General features: G+C 38.7%; 1 protein-coding gene across 6 annotated transcripts in view; it reads left to right on the top strand.

Annotated features, from left to right (window-relative positions):
- The window catches only part of LOC129030495 (E3 SUMO-protein ligase RanBP2-like), a 42,009-nt gene extending 27,950 nt beyond the window's left edge, over positions 1 to 14,059 (top strand). For 3 of the 6 annotated variants that reach the window (XM_063649090.1, XM_063649089.1, XM_063649091.1), the window contains 3 exons: positions 2,808 to 2,943; positions 6,480 to 6,574; positions 7,628 to 12,614. In XM_063649090.1, coding sequence (XP_063505160.1) covers positions 2,808 to 2,943; positions 6,480 to 6,574; positions 7,628 to 10,981 — 3,585 coding nt within the window. In that variant the 3' untranslated portion in view covers positions 10,982 to 12,614. Of the gene's footprint in view, positions 1 to 2,807; positions 2,944 to 4,308; positions 4,492 to 6,479; positions 6,575 to 7,627; positions 12,615 to 13,019; positions 13,556 to 13,587 lie in introns of those variants that run through there. The other 3 variants (XR_010123217.1, XR_010123216.1, XM_054475849.2) reach the window with 3 other exon arrangements.
- The last annotated feature ends 237 nt before the right edge of the window (positions 14,060 to 14,296 follow it).

Raw genomic sequence — 14,296 nt, 5'->3', positions numbered from 1 at the left:
CTCCTGGCTCAAACAGTCCTGCTTCAGCCTCCCAAAGTGCTGGGATTGCAGACGTGAGCCACTGTGCCCAGCCTACATACCTCGGTCTTGACCCTTTACCATATTTTGTTTTGTTTTGTTTTGAGATGGAGTCTCACTCTGTTGCCCAGTCTGGAGTGCAATGGTGCGATCTTGGCTCACTGCAAGCTCCACCTCCCAGGTTCAAGCGACTCTCCTGCCTCAGCCTCCAGAGTAGCTGGGATTACAGGCACCCGCCACCACGCCCAGCTAATTTTTGTGTTTTTAGTAGACACAGAGTTTCACCATGTTGGCCAGGCTGGTTTTGAACTTCTGACCTCAGGTGATCTGCCTGCTTTGGCCTCCCAAAGTGCTGGGATTACAGGTGTAAGCCACCACGCCCAACCCTTTACCATATTTTTGAAAGTACTTTATGTGTCTCTCTCCTCATCTTCCACAAAATTTGAGACCTTCAAAGGTAGAAACTGTTTTATTTAAAATATAAGAGTTCCTGGCACAGAGAAGTTTCCTGAGTGATCGAACTGCTACACTGTACTAATCATACTCTGGTCTATGAGTTCATTCCCAGATTAGCTGTGGATTACATGTGTTTCAAATGTATAGCTAGGAATTGAAAAGTGGTCTGAGCTTCAAAAAGTCCTACTATATTTTAATACTTCCATATGAATTTGACTTAATTATGTAAGGAAATAGTTATGTATATATATCTTATTTTAACAATAGGGTTCAAAGGAGCTTGACTTTTTTGGAATTGGAAATAAAAGTAGGTTCTTTCATGCTTATCAGGCAAGAACTAAATTACTCATACTGCTAAAGTTACATCAAAGATATGCTGATGTGTGGCGATTATTACAGTGTGATCAGCAGTATTTGCAACTTAAGAGAATACTATTTGGTGGGGAAGACATTTTTGAATTTGCACAAAAATTTTGAATGTTAATTGTGTGTAGTCGTGGCCTATGACAATTACATACAATTTTGACTTAACACACAGGTTTCAGGTTCCCAGCATTGTATTCTGTGGAAGTATAGTGGAGCACTAGTCCATGAGCTTGAAAAGCTTGGTACTAGTACTGACTCTGCCATTAATTAATGATCTTGGGCCAGTCACTTCGTTTGCGACTGTTTGGCTTCTTATCTTTAAAAACGAGAGAATTATTGAAGCCAGTTCTCATCACATTGAATGTTAAAAATTACAGTTACAGCAGTGATTGCAAATTCAAAGCTCTGGTGTGGATACCAACAGTGACCATAAAGTTTTCTAGGTGATTCCACTAGTTTCTTATTTCTTGGATGTGTATGTGTAGCATCTGGACTAGGCACTGTAGATGGATGAGTGGGGGAAATTTTATTTAGCTTGAAAATTGAGATGGTTTTGGACCTCATGGTTAGGTCTTTCTGGGAAATTTTTATTTGAAACACTTGTGGAAAAAGAAAGCCGACATGCTAGATCTGTCCCTGACCTCACTTGTTAGAAGTGGTCGGATTCCTGGGCTGATACAGAGAAGTTTGAAACTTTTCAAAATTTACCTGTTTTCTGATACCACTACAATTTCTTTGGAAAAACAATTTCCTGTTAAGTGTCTGTTTTGTAAGGGGACGTTTTGTAGGTTCTAGGGTTGGGTATGGTGCTGTCATTTAGTTTTCTTCAGCAGAGATCAGGTAGCCACATAGCTACACTAGACGGCATTGTATCTATCTGCCGTCTTGTCAAGGCAGCAGAGTTGGGTTAAGAAACCATTTTTGGAGTCAGATCTGGTTCAAATTCCAGCTGTTATTCCCTGCATCCCTTTCTCTCATTTTAAGATAGGAACTAATATTGTTTACCTAACAGTGTAGATAGTATAAAAATTAAGAGTTTAAGTGTGTTGGACATATTATTATATACATAATTAATTTCTCTGCAGCTGTTACTTTTTTCCCTTTCCTGGTGGAGCATTTGAACATCACCTTGAGAATGAGTTGTATTTTGTTTCAGCACGGGGTTAAGTGAAAAGCTAATTTGGGGAGGTGATTTGGAATGTCAGGTAGTCCAGATTGCAGTGTAGAAAGAACACACTGAAAGGATGGTCAGTGTAATGTTAGAGGACTGTGAAAGTTGGGGAAAGAAATTTAGTTTCTAGGTACTTGTTTTTTTGAGCAGGGAATTGTCTTGGCTGGAGGTGAACATCAGAAAGGTTAATGTAGGCAAGTGCAGAATGGAAATGAAGGTGTGATCATTTAGGAGGTTATTTGTTTAGGTGAGAGAGTTAATGAATTAGGTTTTGTATTAACGAATGAAAATGGGAGCAGATAAATTTTTAACAAATTAAGAATCATATTTTAAAATCAGCACCAGGTACCTAGAACTCATTGGCAAATAGAAACTTTCAAAAGATATAATCAGGTCCGGGCGTGGTGGGTCACACCTATAATCCCAGCACTTTGGGAGGCTGAGGTTGTGGATCACTTGAGGTCAGGAGTTCAAGACTAGCCTGGCAAACATGGTGAAACCCCATCTCTACTATTATACAAAAAATTATCCGGGCGTGCTGGCTGACGCCTGTAATCCCAGCTACTCGGGAGGCTGAGGTGGGAGAATTGCTTGAGCCCAGGAGGTGGAGGTTGCGGTGAGCCAAGATTGTGCCATTGCACTCCAGCCTGGACGACAGATCGAGACACCATCTCAAAAAAAAAAAAAAAAAAAAATCAGTTATTTAAATTTAAAAGAGTAAGCTTTCCCAGCACTGTTTCTGGCATGATATAATTAAATGTTTAAAATTATTTGATTTTTTTTTTTCTTCCAATAGAAAGAAATGCAGGAGTTGAAACTAAATAGCAGTAACTCAGCATCCCTTCATCGTTGGCCCACAGAGAATTATGGACCAGACTCAGTGCCTGGTGGATATCAGGGGTCACAGACATTTCATGGGGCTCCACTAACAGGTGAGCTGGCAAGTGGATAATTGCATATTTTAGTAAAACTACTTTACTTCCGTCTTTTAAGTAGATAACTTGTGAAATCACCTTGTTTATATATATTTGTTAATATACATGTCAACGTCTGTTTATATGTTACTTCAGAAGCTGTATTTGGTGTTAACGGAGATTTTTATAACCCCAAGCAGAAAAAACGAGCTGTATGTGATCACGTGTATATAAAGGCTTAAAGAACACTTAATCCACACCTCAGATGAGCTGAGATGAGATTATTCCTTAAATTGAAAAATGTTAGTGGATAGAGTTATGCACTAAGAAATGCTTAATTAAGAACCTACACCTCTGGGGAATTATTTTGATGATAATGATGAGAGGCAGGACATTATATAGGAAATCTTACTTAATTTGAAATATTATGGTTATATAAAGAAAGAAAAGGAGTTTGGACCTGAATCATACTGGGTTTTTAAGTTCTGCTCTATCACTTACTATAATAGCTGTGTAAGTTAACCTGTCTGAAATGTGGAGATAATACTTGCCTTACATAATTACTATGAGCATTTGTGTATGTGCAGGTGGGCGTGGGTGTGTATCAGACATTTATTAGAGTATACAGTAAACAGTTAATGAACTAAGGTTACTAATAGTGTTTACTGTGGGTTGGCTATGTGCAAAAGTGCTTTGTGAATGTAATTTTAATCCCTTTTTTATAAATAAAGAAATGGGATCAAGAAAGGTTAGGTAACTTACTCATTATTATACAGCTAGTTATTGATAGAGCCAAGATTCACACTCCAGTGGTGTAACTCCAAAGCACTTGCCAGTATAATACATTGCTCCCAGGCAGCCAGAAATAACAAAATTGTTCCTTTTACGTACGACAGACTTCTGAAACGGTAGTAGTAGTGCCCTTTTTTTTTTTTTCTTCTCTTTTTAGCCCAGGAAAGATTTAGAATAAAATCTAGTTTAGATTAGCACATTTGTGTGATGGTTCATATAGTTAAGGCAACCCCACTAGCCTTTTGTGATAGTATCTTCTCAACACAAGGAAAATAACAGAAAATCTTTGTGAAGTCAAGCTTATTAAATGTCATAAGTCATAGATAAGTATATGAAATGTCTAACGTTCAAACCTTGTTTACTTAAAACCTTATACATCATATAGGTCCTTGTAAGAGGACAAACGAACTGGCTAGCCTTTTCTGGGGCTTTTTTAGTGATGTGTGCAGTCAGTTATTTGGTGCCTTGTGGGTCATGTTTCCATTTCTTCTGTGTACAGGCATAAAAGGTCTTCTGTTCTTATACAAGCATGTAAATACAACATTCCCATTGTCTCATTTTATTCTTGCAATGACCCTATGAAATGTGTAGAAGCAGCACATCCTCATTTTACAATTGAGAAATATGGAGACTCCAAATGGATTATTTACAGGTTCACAAAACAGCTTTGGGGCACTGAAAGGGCGAGAGCCAAGATCTCCTGATTTCTGTTCCTGTGTTCATAGATTCTTTTTCCTTAATAAAAGTAAACATATATCAAGATGGTCCTTGTTTTTTTTAAAGTAAGATGATTAAAATTAAAGATTAATGAGCTCATAGGAGATACTCAGAAGTACTGAACAGGGTGAAGAAAACTAAAAACTAACCACCTTATTAACATTTCTTATATTTGAGAGCATTTCCTTCTGGTTCTTTCTCTATACATACAGTATTTTTTATGAGATTGTTACCATGTTATTATGTTGTGTGTAGATGAGCTAGCCTGTTTTTTAAATGTTACTTTAGTTCTGAGCATTTTTAAACTTAAATGTTTTTTGAAGATTAATGAGTTCATGGTATCCCATCACATGGAAGTACTGTAAATTCTGTTCCTTTATTTATGTTGTTTCTGGTTTATGCCATTACAAATTCTAGGACACTGTCCTAGTTTTGTAGGGTATTCAAAATATTCAGTTTGTGCTCTTACCACTAGCATCTGATAGTGCCATCTTCGCACTTTTGCTAATGCTGACTTACTAGTTTATAAAATCCTTTGCCAATTTGTAGGAACAAAAGTGATATCAATTTTTAAGGTTTTTTAATACTAGTCATGCTCAACAATTCATGCAAATGGCTGTTGGTAGTTTTGCCATCTTCAACGTGGGTACCTTCCAGTTGTTTGGTTTCTTGGTAAAACTCACACAAAACAGTTGGAGAAGAATTTGTATATCAACATGAATGTTAATGTGATTTTTTAAAAGCCAGCGAACACATTTGTGTTCCTTGTGAGATCCTTTGCATGAATTTGTCAGGTAATTTTTTTGACCTGAACATTCTCATAATAGCTTCAGTTTGCACAATGCAACCTCGTCATTTTGCGGATTTTCAAGGCTCACTTCAAAAACATGTTCCTTGAGGCCTATTATATTTCTTTCCTAAATTGTCTATTCATATGGTGCTTTTAAAAATTAGATTACTTTTAGTAGATTTATTAGAGCTCTTTAGTTTTTTTCCGCACAGTTTAGAGTCAGTAGTCAATTAAAGTCCCTACTTAAACTTCAGACTAAGATTTTTTTTTTAAATTTAAAATTATATTTTTTCTTTTTGCTTTCATGTAGACAGACATCTTGCAAGACTTGAAGATTCTTGGGCCATTTCTGTCAGGTGGTTCTGTGTTCTGTGCCTGCTTCCTCCCCATAGTAATTTCAAAATAGCTATCCTCACCTCTGTTAGGTTTCCAAAATCAAACTTGGGCTTCTGGCTAGCCTTTTCTCGGTCTTGATTTTTCAATGCTTTCCAGAGGCAATTGTTTGGAACCTCTTGGCACAGTTTCTGTTTCTTCTTCCATGTACAGGCATAAAAGGTCTTTTGGTTGTTTTCTGGTAAAACTATCATAAAACAGTTCAAGCAAATGACTATTGATAGTTTTGCCGTTAACATGGGTGCCTTCTAGTCGTTTTGTTTCCTGGTAAAACACACAAAACAGAGGGAGCAGATAGTTTGTACATCAGCATGAGTGTTGATGTGCTTTTTATTTTAAGCCAGGGAACACATTTTATGTTGTTTATGACATCCTTTCCATGAATTTGTCAGGTGATTTTTGAGCTGAACATTCTCAGTAATAGCTTTAGTTTACAAAATACAACCTAGTCTTTCTGCAGATTTTCTAGGCCCACTTCAAATGCATTGACCATCAGATGGCATCTTGGTTCCTTACGTCCTTTCTGTGACTGAATGTCCATAATTCCACATCATACTGATCTTTCTTAGAAAAGGCAACAGTTACTTTCTTCTTTATTCCTTTTTGAATGCTTGTGAGGTAGTTGTTCTTGTTGATCACAGTGATGCTATTCTCTTATTCTTCATGTCATATTTAGCAATTTTTTTCTAGTTTGTCATTTGATAATCTTGATTGGTGTATTTTGATGTATAGAAATTTAAAATTTATGTAGTTAAATCTTTCTTTAATTTCTATTGTTTTTGTATTTATAGCTCTTGCCTAGATAGTCTTAACTGTAGTATAGACTTTAACAGTGTTTTCTTTCTTTTTTTTTTTTTTTTAGTTGCAACTACTGGCCCTTCAGTATGTTATAGTCAGTCACCAGCATATAATTCCCGGTATCTTCTCAGACCAGCAGCTAATGTTACTCCCACAAAGGTAACAAAGGAATAATTTATACATTTATAATTATTTCCTTTTTAAATTGTTTAGGGTTCCTTCAAATAAATTCAAGAGAGCAGTAGTTCAGTATTAAAACTTTTATGTCCCTTAAAATGTAGATATTTTAAATTTATCTCCAAATACAGAAATTATACTTCTTAGTCACCTTATTTTTGTGTTACAATAAGTGTGAATATTTAGAATATTTTAAAAATGGGAGTGGTGGTGGTGGATCCTTCATCATTCTGTTTTAACAGAAATAGAACTGTAATGCCCTTGCTGACCCACTATGTGGTAAGTACTTTCAGGCCTGATACAGCTATATGTATAACAATTGATTGAAGACTCAATATTACAGTGGTAGTTGAATGTGACAGCTTTGAGGACAGAGTGTTGGGGTGCATTTAGACCCTTGCTCTTCTGCTTATTTTGAGCACAGGCAAGTTTCTTAACCTCTCAATGCATCAGTTGCCTCATATGTAAAATGAGGATAATAATAATACCTTAATTCATAGGGTTTTTGGGGATATTAAAATGAGATAATAATGTAAAGTGCTTAGAACAGTGCCCAGCTGGCACATTAATAAATGCTCAATGAATGTTATCATCATCATCATCATCATCATCATCATTATTGTTAACATCATTTGATAAATTGTTTAGGAATGAAGAAGCTATTTATTTTATGACTTTAGCTGTAGATTTTAAGATGCTATAATTAATTTTCATTATATGCCAAGTATATATGCAAGTATCTTTGTAGTAATGTGGTTTTCTCTTAACCTACTTATGCCTAGTGCTCCATTATTGGAACACTAAGCTTATGGGAGTTATTTATATCCTACTGCTCAAGGTCATTGCCAGGGTCTGATTTTTCACACAGAAAATTTGCAGCCTCTGGCATAAACGGGTTAATGATGTGTACTACATCCCCTAATGAGATCTTCTTCACTTCATATTCATGTTTCAAGTTTGTGAGAATTGGTTTGCATTTAGTTATCTGTAGTTTTGTAGACAATCTACAAAATGTTTTAACTTTCTGTCTTTTAGGGCCCAGTCTATGGCATGAATAGGCTTCCACCCCAACAGCATATTTATGCCTATCCGCAACAGATGCACACACCGCCAGTGCAAAGCTCATCTGCTTGTATGTTCTCTCAGGAGATGTATGGTCCTCCTGCATTGCATTTTGAGTCTCCTGCAACAGGAATTCTATCGCCCAGGGGTGATGATTCCTTTAATTACAATGTTCAACAGACAAGCACAAATCCACCTTTGCCAGAACCAGGATATTTCACAAAACCTCCAGTTGCAGCTCGTGCTTCAAGATCTGCAGAATCTAAGGCTATAGAATTTGGGAAAACTAATTTTGTTCAGCCCATGCCGGGTGAAGGAATAAGGCCATCTTTGCCAACACCAACACACACAACACAGCCAGCTCCTTTTAAATTTAACTCAAATTTCAAATCAAATGATGGTGACTTCACGTTTTCCTCACCACAGGTTGTGACACAGCCCCCTCCTGCAGCTTACTGTAACAGTGAAAGCCTTTTAGGTCTCCTGACTTCAGATAAACCCTTGCAAGGAGATGGCTATAGTGGACCCAAACCAATTCCTGGTGGTCAAACCATTGGGCCTCGAAATACATTCAATTTTGGAAGCAAAAATGTGTCTGGAATTTCATTTACAGAAAACATGGGGTCGAGTCAGCAAAAGAATTCTGGTTTTCGGCGAAGTGATGATATGTTTACTTTCCATGGTCCAGGGAAATCAGTATTTGGAACACCCACTTTAGAGACAGCAAACAAGAATCAGGAGACAGATGGAGGAAGTGCCCATGGGGATGATGATGATGACGGTCCTCACTTTGAGCCTGTAGTACCTCTTCCGGATAAGGTTGAAGTAAAAACTGGTGAGGAAGATGAAGAAGAATTCTTTTGCAACCGCGCGAAATTGTTTCGTTTTGATGTAGAATCCAAAGGATGGAAAGAACGTGGGATTGGCAATGTAAAAATACTGAGGCATAAAACATCTGGTAAAATTCGCCTTCTAATGAGACGAGAGCAAGTATTGAAAATCTGTGCAAATCATTACATCAGTCCAGATATGAAATTGACACCAAATGCTGGATCAGACAGATCTTTTGTATGGCATGCCCTTGATTATGCAGATGAGTTGCTAAAACCAGAACAACTTGCTATTAGGTTCAAAACTCCTGAGGAAGCAGCACTTTTTAAGTGCAAGTTTGAAGAAGCCCAGAGCATTTTAAAAGCCCCAGGAACAAATGTAGCCACAGCATCAAATCAGGCTGTCAGAATTGTAAAAGAACCCACAAGTCATGATAACAAGATAAGCAAGGCTCCAAAGAGGGGATTTGAAGGACTGTTCATCAGGAAAGGACAGTGGGACTGTAGTGTTTGCTGTGTACAAAATGAGAGTTCTTTCTTAAAATGTGTGGCTTGTGATGCCTCTAAACCAACTTATAAACCTATTGCAGAAGCTCCTTCAGCTTTCACGTTGGGCTCAGAAATGAAGTTGCATGACTCTTCTGGAAGTCAGGTGGGAACAGGATTTAAAAGTAATTTCTCAGAAAAAGCTTTTAAGTTTGGCAATACAGAGCAAGGATTCAAATTTGGGCATGTGGATCAAGAAAATTCACCTTCATGTATGTTTCCGGGTTCTTCTAATACAGAATTTAAGTCAACCAAAGAAGGATTTTCCATCCCTGTGTCTGCTGATGGATTTAAGTTTGGCATTTCGGAACCAGGAAATCAAGAAAAGAAAAGTGAAAAGCCTCTTGGAAATGATACTGGCTTCCAGGCTCAGGATATTAGTAGCCAGAAGAATGGTCGTGTTGTGATTGTTGGCCAAACAACAAGTAGCACGCTTACATTTGCAGATCTTGCAAAATCAACTTCCGGAGAAGGATTTCAGTTTGGCAAAAAAGAGCCCAATTTCAAGGGATTTTCAGGTGCTGGAGAAAAATTATTCTCATCACAATGCGGTAAAATGGCCAATAAAGCAAACACTTCTGGTGATTTTGAGAAAGATGATGATGCCTATAAGACTGAGGAGAGCGATGACATCCATTTTGAACCAGTAGTTCAAATGCCTGAAAAAGTAGAACTTGTAACAGGAGAAGAAGATGAAAAAGTTCTGTATTCACAGCGGGTAAAACTATTTAGATTTGATGCTGAGATAAGTCAGTGGAAAGAAAGGGGCTTGGGGAACTTAAAAATTCTCAAAAATGAGGTCAATGGCAAACTAAGAATGCTGATGCGAAGAGAACAAGTACTAAAAGTGTGTGCTAATCATTGGATAACGACTACAATGAACCTGAAGCCTCTCTCTGGATCAGATAGAGCATGGATCTGGTTAGCCATTGATTTCTCTGGTGGTGATGCCAAACTAGAGCAGTTGGCAGCAAAATTTAAAACACCAGAGCTGGCTGAAGAATTCAAGCAGAGATTTGAGGAATGCCAGCGGCTTCTGTTAGACGTACCACTTCAAACTCCCCATAAGTTTGTAGATACTGGCAGAGCTGCCAAGTTAATACAGAGAGCTGAAGAAATGAAGAGTGGACTGAAAGATATCAAAACATTTTTGACAAATGATCAAACAAAAGTCACTGAGGAAGAGGATAAGAGTTCAGATACAGATGCAGCCAGTGCCTCAGACACAACAATAAAACCCAATCCTGAAAACACTGGGCCCACATTAGAATGGGATAACTACGAGTTAAGGGAAGATGCTTTGGATGATAGTGTTAGTAGTAGCTCAGTACATGCTTCTGCATTGGCAGGTAGCCCTGTGAGAAAAAATCTTTTCCACTCTGGTGAGTCAACAACAGGATTTAACTTGAGTTTGAAATCTGCTTTGAGTCCATCTAAGTCTCCTGCCAAGTTGAATCAGAGTGGGACTTCAGTTGGCACTGATGAAGAATCTGATGTTACTCAAGAAGAAGAGAGAGATGGACAGTACTTTGAACCTGTTGTTCCTTTACCTGATCTAGTTGAAGTATCCAGTGGTGAGGAAAATGAACAAGTTGTTTTTAGTCACAGGGCAAAACTCTACAGATATGATAAAGATGTTGGTCAATGGAAAGAAAGGGGCATTGGTGATATAAAGATTTTACAGAATTATGATAATAAGCAAGTTCGTATAGTGATGAGAAGTGACCAAGTATTAAAACTTTGTGCCAATCACAGAATAACTCCAGACATGACTTTGCAAAATATGAAAGGAACAGAAAGAGTATGGGTGTGGACTGCATGTGATTTTGCAGATGGAGAAAGAAAAGTCGAGCATTTAGCTGTTTGTTTTAAACTACAGGATGTTGCAGACTCGTTTAAGAAAATTTTTGAGGGGGGAGGGGGGAGGGATAGCATTGGGAGATATACGTAATGCTAGATGACGAGCTGGTGGGTGCAGTGCACCAGCATGGCGCATGTATACATACGTAACTTACCTGCACATTGCACACATATACCATAAAAGCAAACGTATAATAATTTTTTAAAAAAGGGTAATTAAATTAGAATAAATAAAATAGGAATATGTTCTTTTTGGAAAGCTTAAAAAAAAAAATTTTTTTTTTCATGAAGCAAAAACAGCCTAGGAAAAAGATTCTTTGATAACACCTCATGTTTCTCGGTCAAGCACTCCCAGAGAGTCACCATGTGGCAAAATTGCTGTAGCTGTATTAGAAGAAACCACAAGAGAGAGGACAGATGTTATTCAGGGTGATGATGTAGCAGATGCAACTTCAGAAGTTGAAGTGTCTAGCACATCTGAAACAACAACAAAAGCAGTGGTTTCTCCTGGATTTAGTTTTAATGCACCTTTGAAAAGTAACAATAGTGAAACTAGTTCAGTATCCCAGAGTGGATCTGAAAGCAAAGTGGAACCTAACAAATGTGAACTGTCAAAGAACTCTGATATGGAACAGTCTTCAGATAGCAAAGTCAAAAATCTCTTTGCTTCCTTTCCAACGGAAGAATCTTCAATCAACTACACATTTAAAACACCAGAAAAGGGTAAGTACTTTGTTGTTAAGTTAAGCACAGTTTTTCTTTCTTTTAATGTTTAGCTTGATGCAGACTCTTTGTAGGATACTAATGTTGGGATATAAATGATGCTTTGTGAACACCCCCAAAATATTTGAGCAATTTTTTTTTCTCCCTTAATAAGTTCACGGTGATGTTTCAAAGAGCAAGAGAACTTAGTTTAAGACGTTTCAGTAACTGGAAGATACTTCTATCATGCTAGGGCAGAGCAAAAGAACTCAGTACAGTATACGGACTCATGCTTGAATCATGCGCATTAATGTGAGTCTTTTTTTAAAGTGTTCATTTTCATTTGTTCAGTTTCTTTTGTCACTCAGAAAACATGATATTGAGGCTGGGCACGGTGGCTCACTCCTAGAATGCCAGCACTTTGGGAGGTTGAGGTGGGCAGATCACTTGAGCTCAGGAGTTCGAGACCAGCCTGGCCAACATGGTGAAACCCTGTTTCTACTGAAAATACAAAAATGAGCTGGGCATGGTGGTGCGTGCCTATAATTAGCAGCTACTCAGGAGGCTGAAGCAGGAGGATCGCTTGAGCATAGGAGATGGAGGTAGCAGGGAGCTGAAATCATGCCACTGCACTCCAGCCTGACTGAGTGAGACTTTGTCTCCAAAAAAAAAAAAAAAAAAGAACATGATATTGAGATGTTCTCATTTTATATGTTGTATGTCAGTCTTGCTCATTTATTAAATGAGCAAAGAATGAAACTACAGGGATAAATGAATATGTAAGACAATCAGATTGGTGGTATAAATTGAGGGATTCTGGCTTTTTATGTTTTAAAAGCATATTCATTTTGTTTCCCAAAATGTTAAAAAATATTCTTTATTTTCTAGGATTTAATTTTAGCCTTTTTAAATCTAATCCCATGGCCTTTTGGACTAGCACCCCTTCCTCACAGCCTGAGAGCAAAGGTATAGAACTAGCATTCTCAGTATGAGATAACAGCAGTTTTTAGCAGGTGGTAGCTCTTAGCAAAGTATTAATAACTGTGGCTATATGAAATTAAGTACTTAGCACTACAACATGCATGTTAAAGAATGCCAGTTTAAGCAAAGTACCTTTTGACTGGTGGCATGACACCCTTGTTGGTTTGTTTTTTTAAAATGTACTGGGATGCTGATTTGTAATGTACTTCATTGCTCTGTTATTTCAGGTCTGCTCAGTGAAGACCTATGTTTTATCTAATGTTTATCTTTAGCCACTAACGTCTGCCAGTATTCAAATGTAGTGGCAACGGCATGTATACAATATGGAAGAGTGTCCCTGTAGGGCTGTTCTTTTGTGCATGGTTTAGAAAAATGTTGTATTTGAAAATGGACCCCATTTTTAACAGCCAGCATTCTACGGCTTGCATATTATATGTGTTGCACAGATCATTTTTAGAAGTGTGGCTACTAGAGTGGAAGAAGAAGTGGGATCTGTTGAAAGCCTTCAAGAACAGGTTAGGGAAGTGAAATCTCACCATTAGTGACCAGTAACACATCTTAGCCATGCCAAACAAGTACAATGATAAAGTAACAATCTCTGAATTTTTTTTAAGTATACCGGTTTTATTACTAGCTAAGGTAGCTCTTAATCTTTTATTTTTAAAGATACGGTCTTTGAGAAATGTGAAGTGTTAACTTAAAAGTGGATGTATACTTGCGTATAGTTTCTGTGAGCTCTAGGTTAGGAATCCCTGACCTAAAAACGAATGTGCCTATACACTACTGTAGAACATAGAGCCTTATTCTGTTTTGAATCTGATAATGTCATTGTCCCAAGGGACCTTAGAAATGAAGACTTTAGTCATGAGTAAACTGAGGCCAAGAGAGGCTATCTGATTTACCCAAGGTGTCTTTACTGAGTAATAGCAGAAGTGGAACAAGAATCTGTATCATACGGTGTACTGTTTTTTCTCCTAGCTAGGAAATGATACTAATTTTTTGTTTATAATGAAGGAGAGGGGCCCTCTCCCTCCCCCTCCCCCCTCCCCCTCCCTCTCCCTCTCCCTTCTTTGGTCTCCCTCTCCTTTTTTCGGTCTCCCTCTGTTGCCGAAGCTGGACTGTACTGCCGTGATCTTGGCTCGCTGCAACCTCCCTGCCTCAGGCTCCTGTGACTCTCCTGCCTCGGCCTGCCGAGTGCCTGGGATTGCAGGCATGCACCGCCATGCCTGAATGGTTTTAGTATTTTTGGTGGAGACGGGGTTTCGCCGTGTTGACCGGGCTGGTCTCCAGCTCCTGGCCTCGAGTGATCTGCCTGCCTCGGTCTCCCGAGGTGCTGGGATTGCAGACGGAGTCTTGCTCACTCAATGCTCAGTGGTGCTCAGGCTGGAGTGCAGTGGCGTGATCTCGGCTTGCTACAACCTCCACCTACCAGCCTCCTGCCTTGGCCTCTTAAAGTGCTAAGATTACAGCCTCTGCCCCGCCGCCACCCCGTCTAGGAAGTGAGGAGTGTCTCTGCTTGGCTGCCCATCGTCTGGGATGTGAGGAGCCCCTCTGACCGGCCGCCCCATCTGGGAAGTGAGGAGTGCCTCTTCCCAGCTGCCATCCCGTATAGGAAGTGAGGAACGTCTCTACCCAGCCGCCCATCGTCTGGGATGTGAGGAGCGCCTCTGCCCAGTCGCCCAACGTCTGGGAAGTGAGGAACGCCTCTGCCTGGCCGCCCTGT

The sequence above is a fragment of the Pongo pygmaeus genome, chromosome 12 (assembly GCF_028885625.2).
Source record: "Pongo pygmaeus isolate AG05252 chromosome 12, NHGRI_mPonPyg2-v2.0_pri, whole genome shotgun sequence".
NCBI lineage: Eukaryota > Metazoa > Chordata > Mammalia > Primates > Hominidae > Pongo > Pongo pygmaeus.
Note: the sequence above shows the minus strand (reverse complement) of the source record. Positions and strands in the feature narration are given on the sequence as shown.